This window comes from Canis aureus, chromosome 4, assembly GCF_053574225.1.
Source record: "Canis aureus isolate CA01 chromosome 4, VMU_Caureus_v.1.0, whole genome shotgun sequence".
In the NCBI taxonomy this organism is placed as follows: Eukaryota; Metazoa; Chordata; class Mammalia; order Carnivora; family Canidae; genus Canis; species Canis aureus.
Window position 1 is genome coordinate 73413543 of NC_135614.1, and position 27615 is coordinate 73441157.

Here is a 27615-nt window from a genome sequence, read left to right on the forward strand (position 1 = left end):
CCAGCTTTCTTTTCACTTCCCTTTTTATGATAAATGCTTCTCCATCCCTCGACTTTGAGTCTGCATGTGTTGTGTCTTAGGTCTGAAATGAGTCTCTTGTAGGCAGCATATAGATGGGTCTTGCTTTTTTTTATCTATTCTGTCACCTTATATCTTTTGATTGGAGCATTTAGTTCATTTATATTCAAAGTAGAGGTGCCTGGGTCGCTCAGTTGGTTAAGTGTCTGTCTTTGGCTCAGGTCGTGATCTCAGGGTTCTGGGATCAAGCCCCTCCTAGGGCTCCCTGCTTAGCAGAGAGCCTGCTTCTCCCTCTCACTCTGCTGTGCCCCTGCTTGTGCACTCTGTCTCTCTTTGTCAAATAAATAAATATAATCTTTTAAAAAAAGAACAAAGTAGAGGCACCTGGGTGGCTCAGTGGTTGAGCGTCTGCCTTCAACTCAGGTCCTGGTCTCAGAATCCTGGGATCGAGTCCCGCATCGGGTTCCCCACAGGGAGCCTGCTTCTCCCTCTGCTTGTGCCTCTGCCTCTCTCTGTGTGTCTCTCATGAATAAATAAATAGATAATTTTAAAAAAACAAAGTAATTATTCATAGGTATGTACTTATTACCATTTTGTTATTTGTTTTATGATTATTTGTGCTGCTTCTGTTTCTTCTCTTGCTCTCTTTTCTCATGGTTTGCTGGCTTTCTTCCTCCCCCCCTTTTTTTTCTTTCATTTTTCTTCCCCCCCCCGCCGCCCTGCTGGCTTTCTTTAGTGATATACTTGGATTCCTTTCTCTGTCTTTTGCATATCTGTTATCAGTTTTTATTTGTGGTTACCATTCAGTTTGTATATGACATATTATGCATATAGTAGTCTATATTAAGTTGATGGGCACTTAAGTTTGAACCCATTCTTTACTCTTCTCCTCACCTCCCATGTTTTAGGTGTATGGTATCATGCTTCACATCCTTTTGAGAGTTCCTTGACTGATTTTTATACATACTTTTTTTTATTAAGATTTATTTATTTATTCATAAGAGAGAGAGAGAGGCAGAGACATAGGCAGAGAGAGAAGCAGGCTCCTTGCTGAGAGCCTGATGTGGGACTCGATCCCCAGATGCCGGGATCATGCCCTGAGCCAAAGGCAGATGCTCAACCACTGAGCCACCCAGGGGTCCCTATACATACTTATTTTTATTCTTTTTGCACTTTCTCCTTTTCTTACTCCTATTTGTGATTTTTCCTTTCCACTCAAAGAGTCCCTTTTGGGGGCACCTAGGTGGCTCGGTCAGTTAAGTGCCTGCCTTCAGCTCAGGTCATGATCCCAGGCCCCTGGGGTTGAGCCCCACATCAGGCTTCCTGCTGAGCAGGGAGGCTGCTTGTCCTTCTCCTTCTGCCTGCCACTCCCTCTACTTGTGCTCTCGCTCTCTTTCTCTCTCTCTCTCTCTCTCTGTCAAGTAAATAAAATATTTTTTTAAAAAAGAACCCCCTTTGACATTTCTTATAGGGTTGTTTTAGTGGTCATGAATTTTTTAAAACTTGTATCTGGGAAACTCTTTTTTGTCTTTCCTATTCTGAATGATAGCTTTGCAGGATAGAGTATTCTTGGATGCAGGTTTTTTCCTTTCTGCACTTTGAATATATCATTCCACTTCTGTCCTGCCCAGTTTCTACTGAGAAATCAGCTGATTGCCTTATGAAATCTCCCTTGTATGTAACTGTTTTCTTTTGCTCCTTTTAAAATTCTCTATCACTAATTTTTTTGCCATTTTAATTAACATGTGTCTTGGTATGGACCTCCTTGATTTTGTTGGGGGATTTCTGTGTCTACTGGATCTGAATTTTAGTTTCCCTACCCAGATTTGAGAAGTTTTCAGATATTATTTTCTTGAAATAAATTTTCTCCCTTTGCTCTGTCTTCTCCTTCTGGGATCCTTATAATGCAAATGTTATTGCACTTAATGGTGTTGCTGGGGCACTATTTTTATTTTGTATTATTTTTCTCATCTGTTCAGCTTGATTGCTTTCCATTACTCTGTCCTCCAAGTTTTGATCCATTTTCCTGCTTCTTATAGTCTACTATTCATTCCATCTAGTGTGTTTTTAATTTCATTTATATTGTTATTTATCTCTGATTGGTTCTTCTTTATGTTTTCTATCTCTTTTTAAGGGTCTCACTGATGTCCTTCACTTTTTTTCCAGTGAGCTATAACCACTACTTTAAGTTCTCTTTAAGTCATATTACTATGTCTATTTCACCTAGGTTTCTTTCTGTGATTTTTGTCCTGGTCTTTCTTTGGAACACATTCCTCTGCCTCTTCATTTTGTCTAACTCTTTGTAACTCTTTTTCTGTGTCAGAGAAGTCATCTACATCTCCTGCCCTTGAAAGCAGTGGCCTTATGAAGAAGAGGTCTTATAGTGCCCTGCAGTGCAGTGTCCCCTAATTACTAGAACCTGGCACACTTCAGGGGTGTCTCCTCTGTGTATTGCATGTACCCTGATGTTGTGGCTGAGTCACTTTTTCTCTCAGCCCAGTTGTGTGTAATGGCTTTCTTTGCCTATTGTGGACAAGATGTGGTCCCTGGGTTCTTAGTGAGCCAGTCTGGGGGTCACCTTGGGCTTGAGTTGAGCTGGACCAGGTGTTTGCCAGAGATGCAGTAGCCGTGAAGTGCAGTGTGTTGTCCCCAGAGAAGCTTTTGTTGGTGGGCAGAGCTTGTAGTCAGACCAGATGTCTGCTTCCACCTGACTGCTGAGGCTATGGTCTGATAGTTATATGTCGTTATTTCTCCCTCCCTGGGGCAGGAGTCACTTTAGAGTGGTGTTGGCTCCTGTTGGAGCTGCTTGTATACTGCCAGGCTGTGGCACAGCTTTGGTTGGGCTCTGGCAAAGAGCACATTGGAGGAGGTGAGTCCATAGGAGAGTGGGGTGGGATGTGCCATGTTATCATGATTTGAGTGGGTTTGCTGTTGGAGGAGAGTTGGAGTCCTGGCTGGAGGGGATGGGCCTGCAGGAAAATATGGGGGCTTGTGCACTGTTAGCAAGTTAGATAGAGTCAGTCTTGTGCAGGTCCAGCATGTGTCCCTGTGTCTAGGCTCAGGGCAGGGAACAGAAATGGTGTCTCTCAGCTCTTTAGTTCTTGGAGAAGTTTCCCAAAGATCCAGCACATGGTGTGAGGTTAGCAAACAAACCTCCCTCCCATATGCCCTGGCATTTTTCAAATGCTGCTTCTATGTTGTATCCTGCAGGGCTGTCTCTTGTGCTTTCTCTTTAAGGGCAGAGACTCAGTTTCCTTTCTCCCTCCAGGCTTTTCCAGAGCTGAGCCTGCTGATTTTTAAAGTTCCAGGTTTTAAGTCCTGCTGATTATAAGAACTTGCAAAATTCAGGCCCTTTGGTTTTCAAAGCCAAATGCTATGGGGATTCATCTTTCCTGTGTGGGCTCCTCAGTGTGAGGATCTGTTTCTCTCTCCTCTCCATGCCCACAGCATCCCTCCCAGCAGCAGACAGTCCTGTGGTTCCACTTAGCCCCCGACCGTGTCTCCACCCTTCCTGCCCTCTTTGGTATGGCATCTTCTCTACATTTAGCTGTGGAGTTTGTTCTTCTAGTCTTTGATCATTTTCTGGGTTATTTTCACTGATACGAGTGTTACCTAGTCATATCCATGGGATGAGATGAGCTTAGGGTTCTCCTACTCTACCATCTTCCCTGGAAGTTCTCATCATTTTAAGTACCACATAATTTAATCCTTTCTTTTTAGAAGTAATTAATGATTTATTTTTAAGATTTTATTTATCCATTTGTTTTTAGAGAGGTTGAGAGAGCGTGTATATGCATGCATGCATACAAGTTGGGGGGTGGGTAGAGGAGGGAGAGGGACAAGCAGACTCTACATTGAGTGCAGAGCTGATTTGGGGTTGGATATCATGACCTTGAGATCATTACCTGAGCTGAAATCAAGACTCAGCCCCTTAACCGACTAAGCCACGGAGGCACCCAATTAAAGACTTCATCCACAGTATTTACCCTAAATATTAATCCGTAGAATACATATTAAATAGTCTTTTCTTGGAATATTAGGTTAAAATATTTTTCCTTGCAACCTGTCCTGATCCAAGAACTGGTTACTAATAGGATAAAGTCTGGCTCTCCTCCTAATGCTTCCTTGAGATACATATACCTCCTGACTTGTTTATATTAGTTAACCTTATGAATGTTATGAATATTTCATCAATAATGTATTATGTCAGGAATTAGGATAAAGACAGGTTTGTACTATTGAATGGAGATAGAAATATAAAAAGAGTGATATAAGACCAAATTATGTCAGTGTGCAATGAGAGCTTGCAGGGAGAGTCCGTCAAAGGCATCAGCTTCACTAGTTACAGTATTTGAGCTGTATTTCAAAGGACCAATAGAAATTTGTGTTCCTTATAAACAGTAGAAAGGGTATTCAAGGCAGCAAGAATATAAAATGCAAAGGAGTGATGATCAGATGTGGACCAGGAGTTAGGTGTGACTGGAGTTTATGCCTTGGAATGAGAGAGAGGGACTGGCTAGGTGTGCTGGTTATAGATTGGAGGCCAAAGGCATCTATTCCTTATCTACAAATAGTAAGGGGATCAACAAAGAAATGGGAGCCAACTGGAGGTCTTACTTTAGTAGTCTCAAGTTGAAGGACCTCAGAATAGAGAGCGTAGGGTAGTAATCATGAGTAAACCTGAAGGCTGTCAGGAGGAAGTGAGAACGATTTTCTATTTGGATGACTGAGTTGATGGTGATTTCTTTGGCAAGATAGAGAATGTAGTTTCAGATACGTTATAGGGTGCCAGGAGAATATAATCAGTTAGTAATATTCATTGGCACATCCAAGAAGCAAATACCAAAATGAGATTTAGGTGAGCAAGAGATTTATTTGGAGAAATACTTGTGAGGGAGAAAGGGGCAGGAGCCAGAGAAAGTTGGGGCAGCTGTCAGACTGCAGGGCCAGTGTAGATCTGATCCTGTGTTAGGGGTCTCCAGGAGATCACTGAGGTTCGCTGATTGGCTGGGAGGACTTACAAAATTCATGACTTAATTTATTACAGCAAGATAATTCAAAGCAAAACCAGCAAGTGGAATAGAGTTCATGTAGTGAATTCGGAGGGAAACCAGGCAAGGGTCCCAAGAATCCTAGTGCAGTCCCAACAGGACACTGTTCCTCCAGCAGCAGGTTATGACAGCATCTGTGAGATAATGTCCACCATGGAGGCTCATTTAGAGATTCAGTGCCCAGAGTTTTTCTTGGGGGCTAGTTGGGTAGGCAGCCTCTGCCTGGCAGATACCAAATCCAGATTTCCAGAAGGAAAAGCAGGTTATCAGTACAAACCACATCACTTGTACCTGTGACCTTCCACTTGGGATGATGTTCTCGTATGCTGGGTGCTTTGGTACCCCCCAAATCCCTATCTCACACTACGTGTTTTCTTAGACCACTATCAGTACTACTTGTGTCAGTTCATATCATCTGAGAAGCAGAAACCAAGATAGGATTAGATGTGCAAGACAATTATTGGGAGAAAGGCCTATGAAGGGAAAGGTGGAAAATCACAGAAGTAGAGGAACACATCAGACCAGAAGGGGGAGGGGAGAGGGTTGAGTAAGTGGAATGTTAAGAGTACAGTGTTCTAGGAAAATTTCAGCTGGGTCAATGGTGAGATATCATGCCAACACTGCCCCCCCAGAAGAGTCCTGTGTCTTGCAGGAATGAGCCAGCCATACTATGCCTGCCATGCTCAGGCATTAGCTCAGGTCAGCCCGTGGGAAGTATGGCATGAGCATGAATGTGAGGCTAGATCCACAAGGGCAGCTGTTTAGAAGTCATCTCTGTAGTAGAAGTTTTGGAAGCGATTGAGCTAGTCCAGGAATAGATGATTGGTAAAGAAGTAAAAAACAACCTTTCAAGACATTAATATGGAAGTGGTGAGCAGAGAAGTAGCCAATGTAGGAGCCTACAGAGTGTTTTCAGTTAGAAGACTCATGTAGGAAAGAGTTCAACACAGAAAAAAAGAGCCAATTATATTAAATGCTTTAGAGAAATCCAGTAGGATGAAGAGGCTTTTGGTGAGTTTTCTGAGATCATTTTCAATGGATTTCAGGGTACAGGTTGGAGCAAGTTGATAGAGATAATGCACATATACTACTTTTCGAGAATGGGAAAAATCTTTCCAAATAGGGGCACCTAGCTGGCTCAGTCGGCGGCATGTGTGACTCTTGACCTCAGGGTTGTGAGTTCAAGCTCCATGTTGGGTGTAGAAATTACTTTTAAAAAATCCCTTTCCAAATAAATAGCATTTAGTTGTGATTCTACTTATATCCATAAAAAAATGTAAAATCAAGTGATGCCTTGACTGTTATATTTCTCAGTGTTCAGCATTCTTCTGGTAGACGAACACAAAGAACGGAGAAGGAAAGAAGAGAAATTCAGGTGTGGATGAAAAGAAAACGCAAGGAAAGAATGGCAGAGTACTTAAACCAGCTGGCAGAAAAGAGAGGGCGAGAACATGACCCTTTCTGCCCGAGGAGCAATCCAGTAAGTATGCAGTATCAGGGGCAAAGGAATTAGCACAGAATGTGTGCAGTTTTTCTTTAGCAAATATTCAGGAAAAGGATTAACATAATTTGGATACATTTTTTTATTAGACAGAAATGTCACCAGTTTTGCTTGTCAGAAAATGTTAATTACCTTAATAAAATATAGCAAGGTATTCTACAAACCATGTTCTAGAAGTTGAACTATCTTAAATACTTTCCCTTCCCCAGGCTAATTACGGCTGTAGCTAATTTTAACCCAGTGAAGATGTTGAGTAATTGGTGACCAGTTAGAGCTATTCCCTTAATTTTCAGTGAGAGTCAATGGCAATTAAACACTGACTGTGTGTGTAATAAAAATTCTGTATCCATAAGTTATCTACAAAAAATAAAGAGTATGGTCCAGTCACGTACCAAGGGTACAATTGTGCGTGTGTGTGCATGCACACGCGCACTGCCCTTTAAAAACTGTCAACAAAAAATAAAAAAATAAAAAAATAAATAAATAAATAAATAAAAAATAAATAAAAAAATAAAAACTGTCAACATTTGTTCACTGAGCCCTGACTGTGGACGTCACCATGGCTAGGTCAGAAACAGTTTTCTTCAGAAGGTGAAATAAAGCAATGTTATTTTGATAATCACATTACTATGAAAATTACATTTGGATTATACATAGTTTATCTTTTATTTTGTAATTTGAAATAAAATATAATAGTACTTAATTTTTTTCAGCATCATTAGGGAAACATGTTCTATAAAAGTGAGTTTTCCAGATAAGGTGGTCACAGTAAAGCACCAAATGGTGCAAAGTAGGTGAACTCTTACATAAATTGTACACTATACTTGTGTCTGGAGAAAGCATGTTGATGTCAATAAAACTTTTTTTTTTTTTTTTTAATTTAAAGAGAGAGCATGTGCATGCACAAGAGCTGGAAGGAGGGAAACAGGGAGAGAGAGAATCTTAGGCAGGCCCCATGGTGTGGAGCCCAACGCGGGGCTGGATCTCATGACCCTGAGACCCAAAATCAAGAGTCGGGTGCTTAACAGATGGAGTCACCCAGGTGCCCCGATCTTAATTAATATAACATTTTGTCAGCAGTGAGGCACATGACTAGAATCTTCAGGTGCATGTGTTAATGTATGTGTTCCTCCAACCCATGGGGGGTGACTTCTGATGTCACCCTCTCAACCAAGCAAATACCCAAGATAGAACTGTGTCCAGATTTAGGATAAATTAATCGAAGGCACAGGGGCTGCTTGGTTCATAGACTTTGTGACCACTCCTTCACAATTACAAACACTTGTTTATTTTTAGCTACTGTTTAGGTGAGGGATGGGGTTAGTGAGGGGTTGTAATTACAAATTTCATTTGAATTTATTTAAAGATTTTATTTATTTATTTGACAGAGAGCATAAGCAGGGGCAGTGGCAGAGGGAGAGGGAGAAGCAGGCCACCCCTGAGCAGGAAGCCTGATGTGGGGCTCAATCCCAGGACCCTGAGATAATGACGTGAGCTGAAGGCAGATGCCTAGCCAACTGAACCACACAGGCACCCCTTATTTGAATTTATATCAGAAATTAATAAGACCTTTAATTTATTACTGACTACTTCCATGTAGGATCTGCAGAGAGCAAATGCACTTCAGTGTTCTTTTTTTCCATTTTAAATGCAGCTGACACTATGTTAATTGAATTCAAATTAAAAAAAATTTTAGGGATCCCTGGGTGGCGCAGCGGTTTGGCGCCTGCCTTTGGCCTAGGGCGCGATCCTGGAGACCCAGGATCGAATCCCACATCGGGCTCCCAGTGCATGGAGCCTGCTTCTCCCTCTGCCTGTGTCTCTGCCTCTCTCTCTCTCTCTCTCTCTGTGACTATCATAAATAAATAAAAATTAAAAAGAAAAAAAAAAATTTTAAATGCAGCTGATAAGGTTCTCTTCTTTTGAGAAAATACATGAATTTAGCTACTAAAATAGATTTTGCATCCCACTTATTAAACCAGATTTTAATTACATGATGCTTTATTAACATTTTCATGTTTTGTGCTGAGATAGGAAGCTTCATCAAATATGACAGTGTTTTACACTGTTTTCCTGAATGGCAAAAAGACGTTTTAACCTCCTATTAAGGGACGCCTGGGTGGCTCAATGGTTGAGCATCTGCCTTCAGCTCAGGTCATGATCCCAGGGCCCGGGGATCGAGTCCGGCATTGGTCTCCCCATGGGGAGCTTGCTTCTCCCTCTGCCTATGTCTCTGCCTTTCTCTCTGTGTCTCTCAGGAATAAATAAATAAAATCTTAAAAAAAAAAAAACTTTGGTATTAAAATTGGTTAGTGGAATTTTCATGTTTTCCCTGCATCACAGTGGCTTAATTATTTGAACTAAACAATCACAGACTAACTGGGTATTTCTCCTGCAGTTTTACATGACTTCACGGGAAATCAGGCTGAGACAAAAGATGAAGAACGAAAAGGACAGGTGAGCTCCCCAGTTTGCACACCCGAGGCATTGACAACGCCTGACCAGCTCTAGTCTTCACATAGCCCCTTTCTGTCCATAAACAGAAAATCATGGGAGATAACTGCAAGGAAAATAGACTCCATGAGCCTTTTAAGGAATTCGCTTTCAAATATCATTTATTCCATTGAATTTTCAGGCTTTTATTTCTGCTGTTGCCTTCCCTCCCCCAATCCAGATATGTAGGTGTATTTTGAAAATACCCAAAAGGTCGTAACTATAGGTACCTTCAATTTCCACCTAATGGGGGCAGCCCAGGTGGCTCAGTGGTTTAGAGCCACCTTTCAGCTCAGGGAATGATCCTGGAGACCTGGGATCGAGTCCCACGTCAGGCTCCCTGCATGGAGCCTGCTTCTCCCTCTGCCTGTGTCTCTGCCTCTCTCTCTCTCTCCCTGTGTCTCTCATGAATAAATAAATAAAATCTTAAAAAAAAAAATTTCCACCTAATGGTTTTCAGAAATCTGAAATATGAATTTGCATTTGAAAAGCATTGAAGGGATCCCTGGGTGGCGCAGCAGTTTGGCGCCTGCCTTTGGCCCAGGGCGCGATCCTGGAGACCTGGGATCGAATCCCACGTCGGGCTCCCGGTGCATGGAGCCTGCTTCTCTCTCTGCCTGTGTCTCTGCCTCTCTCTCTCTCTCTCTCTCTCTGTGACTATCATAAATAAATAAAAAATTAAAAAAAAAAAAGAAAAGCATTGAAAAAAAAAACAAATGCTAGGACATCTTCAAACATTACGTTTCCTCTAGAAGTATGAACTGAAAAGGAGTCTTTTACTAAATGCTGTTTAATTCTTTGTTTGAAGGTTGTTACTCGCGGACCACTATAATCAGCGGATCTCCCAAGCATACAGTCTGATGAACGAACTGTTATCTGAATCAGTACAGCTACCAAAAACTGCACAGAAAGCCTTGCCTCACAAACCCAGAGCTGCTCAAATTTCCCAAGAGCAACACTGCCTTTCTCCAAGAAGGTAAGACAAAGTTTGGCAGGTCATTCGGCAAGATTATGTCAGGTGCAGTAAGCAGAATTTAGTGCTTTTGTCCCCCACGTCCAGTATATTTGCATCTACCCTGCTCAGAAGTACGATGATCAAGTAAAGAAAAACATGTTCCCATAATTATGAGGTCTTTACAAGTTTATAGAGTCACCAAGGAAAAAGACAAAAATGGCACTGCGTCTGTAAGATGTGCCAGTGCACTCCGGCATACTGGATATCAATGCAATTTTGATATCCGTTCAATTCTGTTTCCTCCTTTTCTGTAATTTGCCACCTAACTGTTCTCCCTGTTTCTCCCCTTGGCTCCACTCTTGCAGAAACAGTCCTCGCCTCTCCGCCATCTCTTCCCAACACGAACCCACATGTAATCAGACTACTTGTGTATGTATAATTTGGGGTCTACTCAAAATAGCACAGACTCCCTCGAATCTTTTCTAAAATAAAACAGGGTACTAAAAATACATAACTGCCAAATACATAGGCAATTTAAAATAGATAACCAATTTCTTTGAACAAACAAATGAAGTTTAAGGTGTGAGATATGAAGAATAATTTGTTGAGAATTGTCAAAACACGAAATGTTATCACTGAGGTATAGAAAAAGCAACGTCAAATGAATATATTAATCTGAGCTAGAATTTGGGCTTTTTGAAATATAGTTTATTACTGAGATTCTAGGAATGTAATAATTATGTAATTTCTACTGTAGAGAGAATAAATATGGTCACAATATTCCAACAAATCAACCTGGAAAATTCAGATACATATCCAGACCGAGTTATATCCGAAAGGGGAAACCTCTGGGGCATCCTCAAGGCCCTCCTTGGCCACATGGTAAGACTCTGACCTTTTTTTAAAATTTTGTATAATTTGAAAACAAAAATTTTGTATAATTTGGTGGACTCCTTGTCTCCAGAGTTGGTTTGCATTAGTAAAATGAAATTTTAGTGAAAAGCAGTTCTCCTCTCAGCAGAATGCAAGCTGCAGGATTGATAAAAACTTACCTGTGCTGGGATTTTGTTTGTTCCATTGCTTTGAAATAGGAAGATCACAGAAATCTTTTTTAAACTAATGATCTTTTTGTAATAGAATTGAACAGTCAATATTTAGATATGACTTATTTGGGAATCTGTTTCTTTTGTGTGTCTGGCTAAAGAGGTAGGCATTTTTCACAAATCAAGTTCTGATATCAGGATGTACTAGATCAATATCAGGATTTCTGTCTGTCCCCCGAATAGCCAGGGGAATTTTAAAAAAGAAAACCGTATCTGGGGGCATCACAATGCCAGATTTCAGGTTGTACTACAAAGCTGTGGTCATCAAGACAGTGTGGTACTGGCACAAAAGCAGACACATAGATCAATGGAACAGAATAGAGAATCCAGAAGTGGACCCTGAACTTTATGGTCAACTAATATTCGATAAAGGAGGAAAGACTATCCATTGGAAGAAAGACAGTCTCTTCAATAAATGGTGCTGGGAAAATTGGACATCCACATGCAGAAGAATGAAACTAGACCACTCTCTTTCACCATACACAAAGATAAACTCAAAATGGATGAAAGATCTAAATGTGAGACAAGATTCCATCAAAATCCTAGAGAAGAACACAGGCAACACCCTTTTTGAACTTGGCCACAGTAACTTCTTGCAAGATACATCCACGAAGGCAAAAGAAACAAAAGCAAAAATGAACTATTGGGACTTCATCAAGATAAGAAGCTTTTGCACAGCAAAGGATACAGTCAACAAAACTCAAAGACAACCTACAGAATGGGAGAAGATATTTGCAAATGACGTATCAGATAAAGGGCTAGTTTCCAAGATCTATAAAGAACTTATTAAACTCAACAGCAAAGAAACAGACAATCCAATCATGAAATGGGCAAAAGACATGAAGAAAAATCTCACAGAGGAAGACATAGACATGGCCAACACGCACATGAGAAAATGCTCTGCATCACTTGCCATCAGGGAAATACAAATCAAAACCACAATGAGATACCACCTCACACCAGTGAGAATGGCGCAAATTAACAAGGCAGGAAACCACAGATGTTAGGATGTGGAGAAAGGGGAACCCTCCTGCACTGTTGGTGGGAATGTGAACTGGTGCAGCCACTCTGGAAAACTGTGTGGAGGTTCCTCAAAGAGTTAAAAATAGACCTGCCCTACGACCCAGCAATTGCACTGTTGGGGATTTACCCCAAAGATACAGATGCAATGAAACGCCGGGACACCTGCACCCCGATGTTTCTAGCAGCAATGGCCACAATAGCCAAACTGTGGAAGGAGCCTCGGTGTCCATTGAAAGATGAATGGATAAAGAAGATGTGGTTTATGTACACAATGGAATATTACTCAGCCGTTAGAAACGACAAATACCCACCATTTGCTTCAACATGGATGGAACTGGAGGGTATTATGCTGAGTGAAGTAAGTCAATTGGAGAAGGACAAACATTATATGTTCTCATTCATGTGAGGAATATAAATAATAGTGAAAGGGAATATAAGGGAAGGGAGAAGAAATGTGTGGGAAATAGCAGAAAGGGAGACAGAACGTAAAGACTCCTAACTGTGGGAAACGAACTAGGGGTGGTAGAAGGGGAGGAGGGCGGGGGGTGGGAGTGAATGGGTGACGGGCACTGGGGGTTATTCTGTATGTTAGTAAATTGAACACCAATAAAAAATAAATTAAAAAAAAAAGTTTCCGACCTCAAAGGATTTACAGTACAACATGTGAAAAATCATGGTGTGCATACAGGAACCTAAAGAAGTTTGCTCATTTTTATAGGAACTGCTACTTTTACCATACAGAATAAAGGAGGTGGGGCCAATGTGGCAGCAAGAAAGGCTGTGCCTTCTCCAGTTACCTTCCAAAAAGGTAAGGGATGAATAAAGAGAAAAGTTCTTCAACTTACATTTTTTCAAAATCATAACACTCTTAGAAATTTCAAATACAGATTTTAGAATGAGGGGTACAGCTGTGTGGTCCAGGGGTTTAGGGAACAGGGTGTGGCATTAGCTCTCTTTGGAACCTTAACCCAGCACTTACTCTTTAGCTTTGAGCACATTCCTAACCCATTTGTAAAAGCCTCAATTTTCCTACCTGGAAAATACGGATTATAAAAGTGAAAACAGGGGCAGCCCTGGTGGCACAGCGGTTTAGCACCGCCTGCAGCCCAGGGTGTGATCATGGAGACCAGAGATCAAGTCCCACATCGGGCTCCTTGCATGGAGCCTGCTTCTCCCTCTGCCTGTGTCTCTGCATCTCTCTCTCTCTCTCTGTTTCTCATGAATAAATAAATAAATAAATCTTTAAAAAAAAAAAGTGAAAACATGGGCTTAGCGCAGAACTGAACATAAAAACCAGTAATTCAGGAGGGGGCCTCTGTCACAGTCATGCAGCACACAGGCCCATGAGTTTGGGGATTCCAAATCAGCTGTGCTCTGATCAACTAGAGAGGAAGTGGTCATGATCTTAATTCCTACGAATTAAGATCCAGCCCTGGCCCCCTCCTCACCCCATGTTATTCTTCACCATTTCAAAAGCACTTCCACCTTATTCTCCTGTGAGCTCTCTGAAACAGCCTTGGTAGATAAACAGGGCCGCTGTCATCCCCATCTTACAGCTGAAGCCACGGAGGCTTTGGGAAGTACAGGGGCCTGCTTGGACCCCCTTAGGACAATGACACCAGCTAACAGTACAGAGGACTTCCTGGATGCCGGGCATTGTGTGAACACAGCCTGAGCATGACCTTACCTCGTCTTACATTAACTGAGTGAGCTCTGTGGCGTTATCCTAATTTACAGAAAATAACTAACTTTGGTAGGTGTAATGATGAACACACTGATTACGTGCACTATAAAAATGATGAGACCTGAATGAGTCTATTCCTCCCTCTGCCTGTCATCCGGTGCCGCCCTCTTCCCCTGCAGACACGTCTTCCACTTTACTGCCTCTCCATTCAGCGGTGTCTGCTGTTTAACTTGTCAGGTTTGACTGTTGATGTCTGTATTTCCTGGAAATTCTCTTAGGTTCTTTTTCCATAGTTTTCCCCCACTGAGTGCATTAAAACTCAAGGCTGTAGTTATTAGGATCAATATGAGTCCTAGAAGCATCACTTGCTGTGCTTTTAATTGTATCATCCCAGACTTCTTTTCTTTTAAAGTCTCTCATTTTAATCTTTCATCTTTTGTAAAATTTTTTTCTAGTTTAGAGTACTCCAAAGCTGTTTCCTTCTTTTCTAAACAAATATTTAGCAGTGTTAGTTTAACAGATAAAATACCCCAAAATACAATGTTGCCCCTAAAAATAAGTTGAACTGATATGTACCCTGGTATTATATTTATGAAAGCTCCAGAGATCCAGGGTTTTGTGTTCTTGAAGTGAATTATGATCTCGCATGGGGCCTTGCCCATAGAAAGGCAAACAGAAGTATTTCTTTCATTGTCCAGGAGTAGCCCTGCCTGTGACAGGATGAAATTGGGTAGGACTCCAAGTGTCTAGCATGGCTGTGTGTCTAGAGTATGGCCCACGGACTGACACAGGTAGAGCACAAGGAGGAACAGGGTTTCCTTCTGAGGGTGGTACAGGTGATGGATTCAGTTTTACTGTTCAGTTTCAGATTCCTCACTGTAAACATTGTTTATGTGCTATAAAGAAATTGGGCGGTGGTGGTCACTGTCCTACAGAGAGTGCTTTCTTCGAGGGCAGCTGGTGTGCTTGCCAGCCTAGTTTCCACTGTGGGGTTTCTTCTTAATATATCACTGACCTTTTACCTTAGAAAGCGTCCACTGTCCACACTGGGGCATGAACACCCAAACTTGGAAAGCTTTGCACATGCACAGTTTCACAGCATTGTTTGATATTGTATTTTAAGATTGGATATCCCGAACAAATCCTAGAGCGATACACTCTGATCTGAAAAGGAGGAAATTACAAAGCCATCCCTGCAGAAAGCAAGGTGAGAGAAGGCCAGGGACAGTTTCTCAAGGTGTATAGATTCCCCACAGGTAAAGATTTATCCTAAAATGCAGAACCGTTAACTTTAAGTTCTTGATTTTGGTGATGATTTTGTCGTTGTTTTTGGATGGCAATAATTATGTTCATTTGATGAGTATCAAAGTCTAATTAACAAATTAATTGTAGCAGAAGTGGGGGTGGCATTAGTTGGTGGTTATAGCCTTTGCTGATCTCTTTCACAGCCTGACTGGTTGGAGCAACCACCTCAGCACCCCATCTCCATTTGTTTCTGTCTACCTTGGAGAGACCGCCTACCCTCGTGGTTAAAATATTATTCTTTATTACCCTTCAATCTCAAGTTTTTGTTTTACTAGCTGTTTTGCTTTTCACCACAGTGTGCATTCACCCAACTCTGTGGTTGGAACTTCTCCACAGTTCTATATGCAGCCTCTCCTCCTTGTCCTAGAGGTTCCTGTTATTTTTTAAAATCAAGAGGTGGCCAGAATTCCGTTTTCTTCCGTCACACTGACAGGGCAGAAATTATTAAAAACCATATCCAAGACCTTGTGATTCAAAGATCAGGTAAGGGCCACCTGGCTGGCTCAATTGGTGGAGTGACTCTTGATCTCAGGGTTGTGAGTTCGAGCCCCATCTTGAATTGCAGAGATTTCTTAAATCTTAAAAACTTCAATTATTAGGTAAAATGTGACTCCCTCAGATTTGATGATAAAAGTCAGAATAAACAAAAAAAAAATATAGATGACTTAGTCCCATGTAGCTTTGTCCTTTTCCCTTGAAAGGTTCTGGTGCTCCATGTCGCCTGCAGTGTACAAAAAATCACATTAGTGCAGAACTTTCGCCTCAATCAAAACAGGTATGTATAGAGTACGAGAGAGAGGAGACCGTGGTGAGTCCCTGGACGGTACCTTCAGACATCCGTACGGTTCTTCGCGAGAGTCACAGTTCCCTTCTACAAGTAAGCATTGTTCCGGATTTAAGTTTGCTTAGTGATTTCTCTGTGTTCTCCAGTTGTTACTGTTTTTTGTTTTTTGTGAAATGTGGAGATACTGCAAGATTGAAGTAGTAATTCAGAGCATCTGTACTTTTGGCTTAGTACTGTAGCGTTTATCTTTCAGAATTTTCCTTGAATTTGTATTAAACAATATCAAAAAAGTAAGAACAGATATTTCTATTACAAGTATAAAAATCCATTGTGTCCATTCTTCAGACCTGGTGCCAACATCTAGTTGTGTCAGATGATGTTCAGCTTGTTGTCAATCTAGATGTGCTGGGCAACCACTGCCCTGGTGTGCTTCACCAGTTGGTGGATGAGCAACTCTAGAACCTTTGGAAAGCTTAGTTCATGTTCCATTTATTTTTTTTCTCAGGCTTGGACCACAACTTACTACCTTTCTTAATTTGATAGGACTTGTCAGCAACTGAAGAAGAGCGAGAGCCTCTTTTTGGTGGCATCGACAGTGTGTCTGAGAGTACTGGCAGCATCCTCAGCAAGCTTGACTGGAAGGCCATTGAAGACATGGTGGCCAGCGTGGAGGACAAGAGCCTGTCTGTCCACTGGGCCTTGGGCCTGTAAGATCCAAGTATCATTCTGTTTCCAAGCAAAGGCCAGCAGCTCAGTGATAGTAGTTCTGAAAGATTTGTGTGTTTAAAAGAGAGAAGCAGTGAAGGAAGCAATGTGAATAGACCACCTACAGCCATATTATTACCTGGATTAGCCATTTCAAGAGGGAAAATAAACACTTCTCAATAATTTTGCCTTCATAGGGAAAGGGTTGTTTAACTATAGATCATTACGTGCTTTTGGATTTATCTTTAACACAATTTTTAAAATGACTTGAAAGGTACTTTTCATTTTTTTCAAGTTTATATATTTAAGTTACTTTCAATAAAAATCTTTTGTTTTGTCTCCTCCTTTACTACCCCGTGAGTCTTGAAAAACAAAACTTATATGGATAAATCTGCTGGAAAAAAAGAATCTTTCATTGAGGAGAAGAAAGTCACAATGTCACCCTAAGATTCGATAATGAACTCCATTTTATAGCATAGCCTAAAATTCACCTGGGTAAACCTGGCCCAGGAGCCAAAGAAACCAGGCACTTTCCAGCAATGCTGGACTTTTAAATAAGCCAGACCTATCCTGCACCCTGCAGCCTGCAAAGCCTTGCTTTGGGTTACTGATTCCAGAAGGCTCATGTAAACTTTGTAAAAACCATGGTGTGGAGACCTGGGTAGTTTCTGGTGTTGTCCCAGTATCATAATTTGGGAGACAATTTTTATGAGAAAAAACTCATCTTTTTGAAAAAATCACTCGTCAATTTTTGGTGTAGTATCAAAGAATAATATTGTCTGAAAAGGCTATTAAATATACCTCCTTTTCCAACCACATACCTGTGTGGGGCCATATTGTTTTCATGTACTTCAACCAGAACAACATCCTGTAACAGGCTGAGTGCAGAAGCAGGTATGAGAATTTGGCTGTCTTCCATTAAGGCCATACTTTAAAGAGATCTGTAAAATTACAAAACAAAGCCACTCTTCTAGTTTTATTTTGGAAAAGAGTTACTTTTGTAAAAATGTGTTATAAACATTGAACAGGGTGGGGTGGAGGGCACTTGGGTGTTTCAGTCAATTAAGCGTCTGACTCTTGCTTCAGCTCAGGTCACAATCTCAGGGTCCTGAGATTGAACCCCACGTTCGGCTCTGCATTGGGCATGGAGCCTGCTTAAGATTCTCTGTCGCCCTCTCCCTCTGCTCCTGCTTGTGCATGTGTGTTCTCTCTCTCTCTCAAAAATTAAACATTGAGTGGGTCATTGTAATTAAAAATATTTAAGATTTTTCTCAGTTTTAATTTCTAACATGATACATATTCACAGATATATCCACACATAAACAAAAGCTCTTTAGGACCCTCAATAATTTTTGAGTATAAACAGAACACGAAGTTTGAGAGCTGCTGCGTTAGGGCTAACAACGTGCACCCTTCACTTACCAACTCGACATTAAACACGACTTCAGAAACAAAGGGGTTTTTACAAATAGTATAATCCCTTTTACCTGCCTGCTCCTGTTCTGATTTAAACATTCAGTTGTCTTTTAAGGCAAGCATCATTTCCAGTGCTTTTTCATGTCTTCCTGTAGTTTCAGATGTCTATCTAGTATTTCCCTTCAGCCTGAAGATCATTAGCATTTCTTTTTCTTTTTTTAAAGATTTTATTTATTCATTCATTCATTCATTCATTCATTCATTCATGAGAGACAGAGAGAAAGAGAGGCAGAGACACAGGCAGAGGGAGAAGCAGGCTCCATGCAGGGAGCCTGATGTGGGACTCGATCCTGGGTCTCCAGGATCAGGCCCTGGGCTGAAGGCAGCGCTAAACCCCTGAGCCACCTGGGCTGCCTTCATTAGCATTTCTTATATATAATAGAGATCTTCAGGCAACTAATGCTTTCAGGTTTCATTGATGGAACTGTATATTTTTTTTACCCTCATTATTGAAGCGTATTTTTTGTAGCCCTTACTTTAGGGCAAGATCTTCACTTCTAAGATGGGTCCTTCTGGTGTCGAGCCTGGATGCCTGGAGGATTGAGGAGGTGCTAGGAGGAGCCCCGGCAAGGCTCAACCTCTGCTGTGTCTGCTGGCTCTCAACCTTGTAGTAACTACTTGCTGGGTCTCCTCAGTACTCCTTACCAATACGAGCAGCTCCCCCTCATCCACACACAGGCCTCTGGGGATCCTCTCTGTGCAGCTTCCTTCTCTGTTGCCTTGCCCTGTAGGTTCCAGCCACTGTTACCACTCTAACCTCTGCTCTCTGCCTCTTCAGCTTAGTAGGATCACAGTGATGTGCTTGGACTCTAGCTCATTATGTTGGAGTCATCAGAATCCTGTCCTTAAGTAAACAGTGAGGCATTTGGAGACTTACCTCATGAGTATCCCTTCTCTCTAGGATCACTGTTTTGTGCTGCATGGTGTCTAATGTCTAACAGCAGTGTCCTCACACATAATTTTGCCCAGCTTTGTGGTTGAGACAGGTAGACTAGTCAGGTAGCAGTTCCTCTGTCATAGGTGGAAGGAGAAGTCTTCTCTTAGGGAAGATCCACACAGTAAACCTGAAAATGAAGGATGAACAGGACAGAGAATATCAGCAGAGGACTGATAACCATAGGGAGTCTCACCCCCTAACTAGAGTACATCCTCAGCCTTAAAAAAAAAAACTGCAATATGGGGCAGCCCTGGTGGCCCAGCGGTTTAGGGCCGCCTTCAGCCCAGGGTGTGATCCTGGAGTCCTGGGATCAAGCCTGTGTCTCTCATGAATGAATAAATAAAATCTTAAAAAAAAAACAACCCTGCAATATGATGACTTTGCTTAGTATATCTAAACACAGAGGAATCATCCAAAGAAGTGTTTTAGATCCTTCTGAGGAAGGGTCTAGACTTCATGCCCTCCATACGTGGATTAAAGGGAAGCACTTTCCATATATGGATTTTAAACATCATACTTGGGAAATATCTCTAGTTATCAAAACTGTTCCCAGTTTCTCAAAACTGAATCTTAACTTTGTTCACATTTTATCAGAAAATGTTATTACAGGGACGCCTGGGTGGCTCAGTGGTTGAGCATCTGCCTTCAGCTCAGGTCGTGATCCTGGGATCGAGTCCCGCATCGGGCTCCCCGGAGGGAGCCTGCTTCCCCCTCTGCCTGTGTCTCTGCCTCTCTTTGTGTGTCTCTCATGAATGAATAAATTAAAAAATTCTTTTTTTAAGAAAAGAAAGAAGGGCAGCTCTGGGGGCTCAGAGGTTTAGCGCCACCTTCAGCTCAGGGCGTGATCCTGGAGACCCGGGATCAGGTCCCACGTGGGGCTCCCTGCATGGAGCCTGCTTCTTCCTCTGCCTGTATCTCTGCCTCTCTTTCTCTCTCTCTCTCTCTGTGTCTCTCATGAATAAATAAAATCTTTAAAAAATATTTTAAAAAATTAAAAAAAATGTTATACCGCAGTTAACATGGTGTTATCACTGAACCAAAGGATTCTGGGTGAACTTGGGATGCACCAGCAAAGGAAGCTCAAGGCTTCTGCCAAGAAGCTACATACTTGAACCTGGATTTAAAACACTGAATTTAAGGTTCCCTGGGTGGCTCAGTTAAGCATCTGCCTTCGGCTCAGGTCATGATCCTGGGGTCCTGGGACTGAGCTCCACATTGGGCTCCCTGCTCACTGGGGAGCGTGCTTTGCCCTCTGCTCCTCCTTCCCTCTCCTGCCTGTGTGCTCTTTCTCTCTCAAATCTTTAAAAATTAAAAAAAAAAAATGATTTCAGACTTTCCTACTTTCTCACTTCAGCACCCATTGTTTCCAGTCAGTGTCCATACCTGATAAATGTTGGACTAATGACAAGCCGTTATTGCTTATACAATTTTCCATATGTCAACAAATAATTATTAGGTACTCTGCTTTATGTGTTGCCTAGCTTTTCTCTAAGAAATCAAACCTTGGACCTTGCTGAGGACATACGAGAAAAAAGAAAATGCACTTGACAATTGCTCAGAAGTCACACTGGGTAGCTCTCCAGAACCCTACTTTCCTGTAAGCATTGCTGTACGCTGACCATTTGTGTTCAGCTTCTGGACTGTGGCCCTATGCAATGAAGGAGACCCTTGGTAGAAACTAATGCTTTCCTTTCCATATAAGTATTTGATCAGGGCAGTAAGTGAGAGGGAAAATTCCTGTTAGGTAAAGTTGGTTTGTGAGTTGGGAATGAATGGCCCAGCCTTTTCCTATATATGTGGGCTGGGGGGCCAAGATCTGTGACAGGAGTTGCTGAGCTGAAGGGAAATTTTCTCTATAGGGTCTTTAAAAACATGATCCTAGGCAGAAGTCCAGCTTTCTAGCTGATCACCTTAGAGCAGGTATCAGCAAGCCTGGCCTACTCTCTGCTCTTGGAAATTAAGGCATCTATTTCTTAAGCAGGATCCATGCCCAGAGTGGATCCCAATGCAGGGCTTGAACTCGCAACCTGGAGACAGTGATGATTTGTAAAGACTAAAATACTTATTTCCTGGCCTTTTACAGAAAAGGATTCCCCCAGGTGAAATCCACCTACCTATACACTCAGAACCTCAATAAACCTTTTGGTACTTTGCTCTGAAACCTGAAAGGTGAGATGCCCGGGTGGCTCAGCGGTTGAGCATCTGCCTTTGGCTCAGGGCATGATCCCTGGGTCCCAGGATCGATTCCCACATCGGGCTTCCTGCATGGAGCCTTCTCCCTCTGCCTGTGTCTCTGCCTCTCTGTGTTCTCATGATAAATAAATAAAATCTTTAAAAAAATAAAACCTGAAAGGTCAGGTATCACCAGACACATGGAGAAAGTCTTCATCATGAAGGGTCGAGTTAAATGGGCAAAATAATAGAACAGGTCATATAGGAACTAAATGTGTCTTATTTATTTTTGTGTAATCTCCACACCCAATGTGGGGCTCTATAGACTGACCCAGCTAGGCACCCAGAGAAACATTTGTTTTTTGAAACAAATTGGAATACTCAATGACTAAAGGAAACCCTATTCCTACATTTCCATACGTAGTTTCTGTTGAGGATTTTTATTTGATTGGTGAATGTCATGAGTTCAATATCAATTGATTCCCATGTTTAAAATGAGTGCAATACATGAGTTAAAACCCAAGTGAAGGGGGGACGCCTGGGTGGCTCAGCGGTTGAGTGTCTGCCTTCGGCTCAGGGGGTGATCCAGGAGTCCCAGGATCAAGTCCCACATCAGGCTCCCTACAGGGAGCCTGCTTCTCCCTCTGCCTATGACTCTGCCTCTCTCTTTGTCTCTCATGAATAAATTTTTAAAAATCTTAAAAAACCAACCAACCAAATGAAGGGGTGCCTGGCTGGCTTAGTTAGTGAAGCATGCAATTCTTGATCATGGGGTTCTAAGTTTAAGCCCCACATTGGGTGTAGAGATCATTTAAAAAAATAAAATCTTAAATACAAGTATATTTGTGAGGCACCTAGTTGCCTCAGTCAGAAGAGCATTAGACTATTGATCTTGGGGACGTGAGTTTGAGACCCTTGTGGGGTGTAGAGATTACTAAAACCAAACTTAAAAAAAAAAAAAAAAACCTCAAAAGGTGTATTCGTGACTTTCATTTCTGCCCCTGTTGGTGGTGCTTTGGAGTGACAGGCAGCAATTTCTCCTTTGGTAGGCTGAGTAGATTATTTACCTTGCAAAATCCACATGGCAGATGGATCTCAAGGTCTAGATTTGGGGCAGATGACAGCAAGCCTGCTTGTAGTTGCAGGTCCAGGCTACAATATGTTCTCTACTCTGGCTCTATTGACAATAAAACGTAATTTTACCTCTATCTTTCAGACTCCAGTTTATAATTCTAATCAGAACTTGAAAGGTGAGGAATGTGATTTTATCAGCCTCCTTAAATCTGAACATATGGTGCATTGGCTGTGACTTGAGCTCAGGCCTCTAAATGCCAAATGAGAAATCTACTTTTTAATCTGACAGATATAAGGGGATATTGAATTCAACAATAAGAATAAGTTACTGTACAAGAGGAACAATCAAAGAACAAGAAGAAACTCTTTGAAATTTAAAATACAACTGAAATAAAACATTTCATGGAAGAGTTAAAAGATAAAGTTGAAAAACTCTCAAAGATAGTCAAAAGACCCTCCACCCCCACCCCCAAACTCTAACAGGCAAAAAATAACTGAGAAGGGGAGCCTGGGTGGCTCAGTTAGTTAGGTGATGGACTCTTGATTTCTGCTTGGGCCATGATCTCAGGATCATGAGATGGAGCCCTGAGTCTGTGAGATTCTCTCGCCCCTCTGCCACCTACTCTGTCTCTCAAATGAACAACATCAACAACTGAGAAGATCAGCCCAGGAGGATTACCTAACAGAAACTACAGAGACACTAAAGAAACTTAAGGGGGGCGGCAGGGTGCCTGGCTGGCTCAGTCAGTAGAGCATGTGACTCTTTATCTCAGTGTCATGGGTTTGAGCCCCACACTGAGCTTAAAAAAAAAAAAGGAAACTAAAGGGGAAGAGATCATAAAAATTCTCCATGGCTAAGGACACAGATTAAATGATTTAAAAGTCTATATGTGCCCTACAAAATGAGTTTTGGGCCAGCCCTGGTGGCTCAGCGGTTTGGCCCAGGGCATGATCCTGGAGTCCTCGGATCAAGTCCCGCATCGGGCTCCCTGCATGGAGCCTGCTTCTCTCTCTGCCTGTGTCTCTGCCTCTCTCTCTGTGTCTTTCATGAATGAATAAATGAAATCTTAAAAAAAAAAAAACAAAAAACAAAATTAGTTTTAAAGACCTCCATTAAGGGACATCATAGTGAAATTTTAGAATATGGGAAATACACAAAATATCCTAAAAGCTTCTAGAGGGAAAACACAAGTTGTATACAAAGGAACAGTGATCAGTATGGTATCAGCCCTTTTAACAGCAACAGCACAGGTGAGATTATAATGAAAGTGATTTCAAAGGGAAAATTTTCAATTCAGAATTCTATACCCAGTTATCAATTATAAGGTGAGAATAAAGACATTCTCAAACGATTAATAACTCAAGTTTGTCTCTATGTGTTCAGTCTTAGGAAGCTATGGCAGGCTATGCTCAAGCAAAGGAACATTTTAGGCAGAAAGGAGGAAGGCACAGATTCCAGACACAGGTTCTGAATTCAATCAGAAGAGGGGTAGGGAAAGTCTGGTACAACACCTTTGCAGCAGTCCTGGAAAATCAGTCCATACTGGTGCAAGACGTTAGGACAGAGAGCTAGAGGAAGGACTTTCTTGGTGGAGGAACAGGGCTGGGGTTTGGGAGTAAGAGTGGGGAGGAGACTCCAATGATACAACAGAGCACTCCAAAAGAATTACCAGTTACTACGTGGAACTTCTGTGAGTGAAAAGCAAAGCGTTTTCACTAAAGGGTGCACAAGAAAGAAAACATTCATCTAGTACACTAAATGCTGGCTCCGATTGAACAATATTTACATCGTTTTCTATTACATAAATGCTCAGTAAATATAGTGATATCCATACTAGGAGGAGACGGGAGGAGCATAAGAACTAAGTCCTTATCCTTCATAAAAAAGTTAATAGGTCACAATACATAGTCCAGAATTAATAAATTGTAATAGTACATTCTTTAGAAATATAACTACATAAAGAGTAAAAAAGTTCAAATTGGTTGCCTTTATGAACAAGGGATTATTTATTTAAATTTAATTAGAAAAATCAAACCAGGGCAGCCCGGGTGGCTCAGCAGTTTAGCGCCGCCTTCAGCCCAGGGCCTGACCCTGGAGACTCTGGATCAGTCCCACTTCGGGCTCCCTGCAGGGAGCCTGCTTCTTCCTCTGCCTCTCTCTCTCCCTCTCTCTCTCCTCTCTGTCTCTCATGAATAAATAAATAAAATCTTTAAAAAAAAAAAAAAAGAAAAATCAAACCAGTAAACAATAGAAACTATTATTGCATTAAAAGCCTGTCTCATTAAAATGTTTATCTTGGGATCACTTTGTATAAAAGGCTGGATTTTAAAGATTGAATGAACAGTTACAAGCTATGCAGAAATCCACCAAGGCTACTTTTCTCCTTTTTGGATAATGTCACGTCTTTTGATTCCTTTCCTCACTTCAAATTGTGGTTCTTCCTCCTGGGCTGTCCTCCAGATGAATCCTGTGTAAGTCACATTGCTTCTATGCGGTACCTACCCAGGAAGGCTTTTCTCACTGCATCTTACTAAGGAAATTCACACCTATTCTCTCCTTATTACAACTTAAACAGTATCTAACCAAAGCTATGTGACCCAGGTCATCATCTTAAATAGTATTACACACGAGGCCACTTCTCCTGCCACCTCTACCCCTACCCAGTTATCACCATCTTTCACAGGGACCGTATGGCCTCCTCCAATCACTGTATAAATTGTAGCCAGTGAGCATCTAGAAATGCAACTCTGATTTCACAAATGCAAATCCCTATTCTACTCCCACCCATCTTCATTTCTTTCGTGGTTTCCCATTGCTCTTAGGACATCCTTAACATGGTCTGGTCTACAAAAGCATGAATTTAGCCCATCTAGGTCATCAGCTTCATTCTACTCTGTCTTGCTCTCTGCCATCCCCGGGAACCATGAAGCTTCAGAAAGTACCTTTGCATATGCGGTGCCATCAATCTGATATTCTCCTTGCATCACTTTCCTCTATCTATTTTTTCCTCTTAGAGTTCATACCTCAACCATCATGTCCCTAAGGGATGAATTGCTGGGAGGAATTAAAAATTATTTCCCATTTCTTAGTGGTTCAACCAACACTGTTTGGTACCTGTTAATACCTTTTATAGCTATTTCATTCAGGCTTTGAGGATTAGTTTCACTTGAAGGAAGCCTATCTTATCTCCCCCAGCCCTCCAGACTTCAGTGCTACATACTCTCATGTATTGTTACTTTTCCTCTCAAGCACTCTCTTCAATTGTTAATAACTATATAATTGTGTACTTTGTGGCTCATTTCTCGTCTCTCCCACTGGAACACAAACTCCTTGCCACTGGTCCAGCACAGTTCATTGCTCATAGTAAGCACCCAGCAAATACTTGGCAAGTGATTAAATTTGTAGAAACTAATAATAACCAGTGTCAGTACCAAATGATCCCTAAGAGAAATTGTTAGTAGGATAGGAAAGAAGAATCCAATGTTTTAAGTGCAGGAAAGGATAGAGCCTGTAATTTCTTGATCTCTCTCCAATGCCAAACATCACCTCTTTACTAATCCATTCCTACAGTTGCACCCTTACACCTCGTTTCCAGAACCACCCTACTTCAGAAATCTCACACATTCCTTCCTCTGACTTTATCACCCCATTATTTCATTTCTGCTACTCCCATTATACTTGCTTTTCCACTTCATGGAGGCCTCTGAACCTTGATGCTTCCCTTTTCTCTCAATCTAGCTGAGTTATGCCCCCACCCCCACTCCCTGTTCCCAATCCTGGCTCAGAGACAAATCACCTCTTTGTTGAGCAGCTAGCCCTACTGGAGAAAAATAACACCATCATGCATTTGGGCAGCATCACAGTTGCCCACAATGTAGCCAGTGAGGGATCTTTCTGAATCACAACCTGGAGTACATTATAACTAGTTAAAGCCCCTCCAAACTAGAGTGAGGCCTGTCAGGCCTCTATTACCTGCTTCTCTCTCCAGCTTCACTACTCAGCATTTCAGTGTCTGCTTCTCTTTCCTGACTGGCCATTCTCCCTGACAAGACTCCCACTCATTTCTCAAAGTAATTGGCTTTGCTCTTATTCTTTCTGAAACTACTTTCCCTAAAGGTTGCCCTTTACATTTTGGATGGCAGGATCAATAGTTTTTCAGTCTTGATCTTATTGCTGCATTTCACATGTTCCTTTCTCTGTCCTTGAAATTCTTGAACTGCTGACTTCTGGATTCTTCCCATCCCCCTCTACTCATTTCTTCTGTCTCCTCCACAAACTCGACCTCCTGTTGCACCTTAAATGTCTGTAGTCTCCAAGGTTCCTCCCTTGGCTCTATGTTGCTCATTCAACAGCTTCCATGCTGAGCAGTCCCAAGTGCAGTCTCAGCCCAGAGTTCCCCACCAAAGGTGTCATGTTCCCACCTTTTCGATATCATCTGAACATCCCAGAGATATTCACTTCCAACATGTCTAAACATAAAAATTGAAAGTAGAGAAACCTGATAGCTATCCGCAACACCTCTGTCTTCTTTGACCTCAGTCAGTTAACTGTCAGGTCCTGCTATTTTTATTTCCTAAATAGATCTGCAGTCTCTCTGATCTTCTCCTTACCCCTACACTGCCATCATCATCCTCTTCAGGCTCTCACCATCGGAGATGATTGCATTAATAAGTATCCTTTTCTTGACACCCTCAAATCTACCCTCTATGTAGAAGCCAGAGTGAGCTTTTACTAATCCCTTGCTTAAAGTGTTTCCAATGCCTACACATTAAAATTTAAGTTCTGGAAAGTATATACTTAGCTCGCTTACTTTCTATAACTTCATCTTCTGATACTGTACTCCTCACAAGCCAGTTTTTCCACAAAGTGCTGTCTCCACTTTCAGAATTCCATCCCTCATGTCCCTGCTTAACCAAACATTCTGATGATCTAAATGGACACAAAAGACAATTCGATTTTTTAAAAAAGTAATCTTTGTGCTCAATGTGACATTCAAACTCATTACCCTGAGATCAAGAGTCACATGTTATAATTTCTGACTGAGCCAGCCAGGTGCCCCAATTACGGGTTTCTTTAAATAAGCTTCCATAGGGGTGCCTGGGTGGCTCAGCTGTTGAGTGTCTGCCTTCAGCTCAGGGTGTGATTCCAGAATCTTGGCATCAAGTCCCGCATCAGGCTCTCCTCGAGGAGCCTGCTTCTCCCTCTGCCTCTATTCCTGCCTCTCTCTGTGTGTCTCTCATGAATAAATAAATAAAATCTTAAAAAAAAAAGAAGCTCCTATATAACATACTAGGTGATTTGACTTGCCAAACTTCCTATTACACTTATTTCAT

General features: G+C 41.7%; 1 protein-coding gene and 1 long non-coding RNA gene across 20 annotated transcripts in view; one reads left to right on the forward strand and one right to left on the reverse strand.

The window, feature by feature from the left end:
• CPLANE1 (ciliogenesis and planar polarity effector complex subunit 1) overlaps nucleotides 1-17274 on the forward strand; it is a 137599-nt gene extending 120325 nt beyond the window's left edge. For 13 of the 19 annotated variants that reach the window (XM_077896176.1, XM_077896179.1, XM_077896182.1 and 10 more), the window contains 8 exons: nucleotides 6384-6549; nucleotides 8969-9027; nucleotides 9872-10039; nucleotides 10776-10900; nucleotides 12863-12952; nucleotides 14952-15035; nucleotides 15835-16010; nucleotides 16461-17274. In XM_077896176.1, the coding sequence (XP_077752302.1) occupies nucleotides 6384-6549; nucleotides 8969-9027; nucleotides 9872-10039; nucleotides 10776-10900; nucleotides 12863-12952; nucleotides 14952-15035; nucleotides 15835-16010; nucleotides 16461-16628 (1036 nt within the window). In that variant the 3' untranslated portion in view covers nucleotides 16629-17274. The other 6 variants (XM_077896180.1, XM_077896196.1, XM_077896189.1 and 3 more) reach the window with 5 other exon arrangements.
• Nucleotides 1-27405, reverse strand: part of LOC144312979 (uncharacterized) — a 61083-nt gene extending 33678 nt beyond the window's left edge. The window contains exons 1-3 of the long non-coding RNA XR_013378622.1: nucleotides 27093-27405; nucleotides 18976-19162; nucleotides 17444-17563 (exon numbers count right to left, since the gene is read on the reverse strand). This is a non-coding gene — a long non-coding RNA (uncharacterized LOC144312979). The remainder of the gene's footprint in view (nucleotides 1-17443; nucleotides 17564-18975; nucleotides 19163-27092) is intronic.
• Nucleotides 27406-27615: the final 210 nt, after the last annotated feature.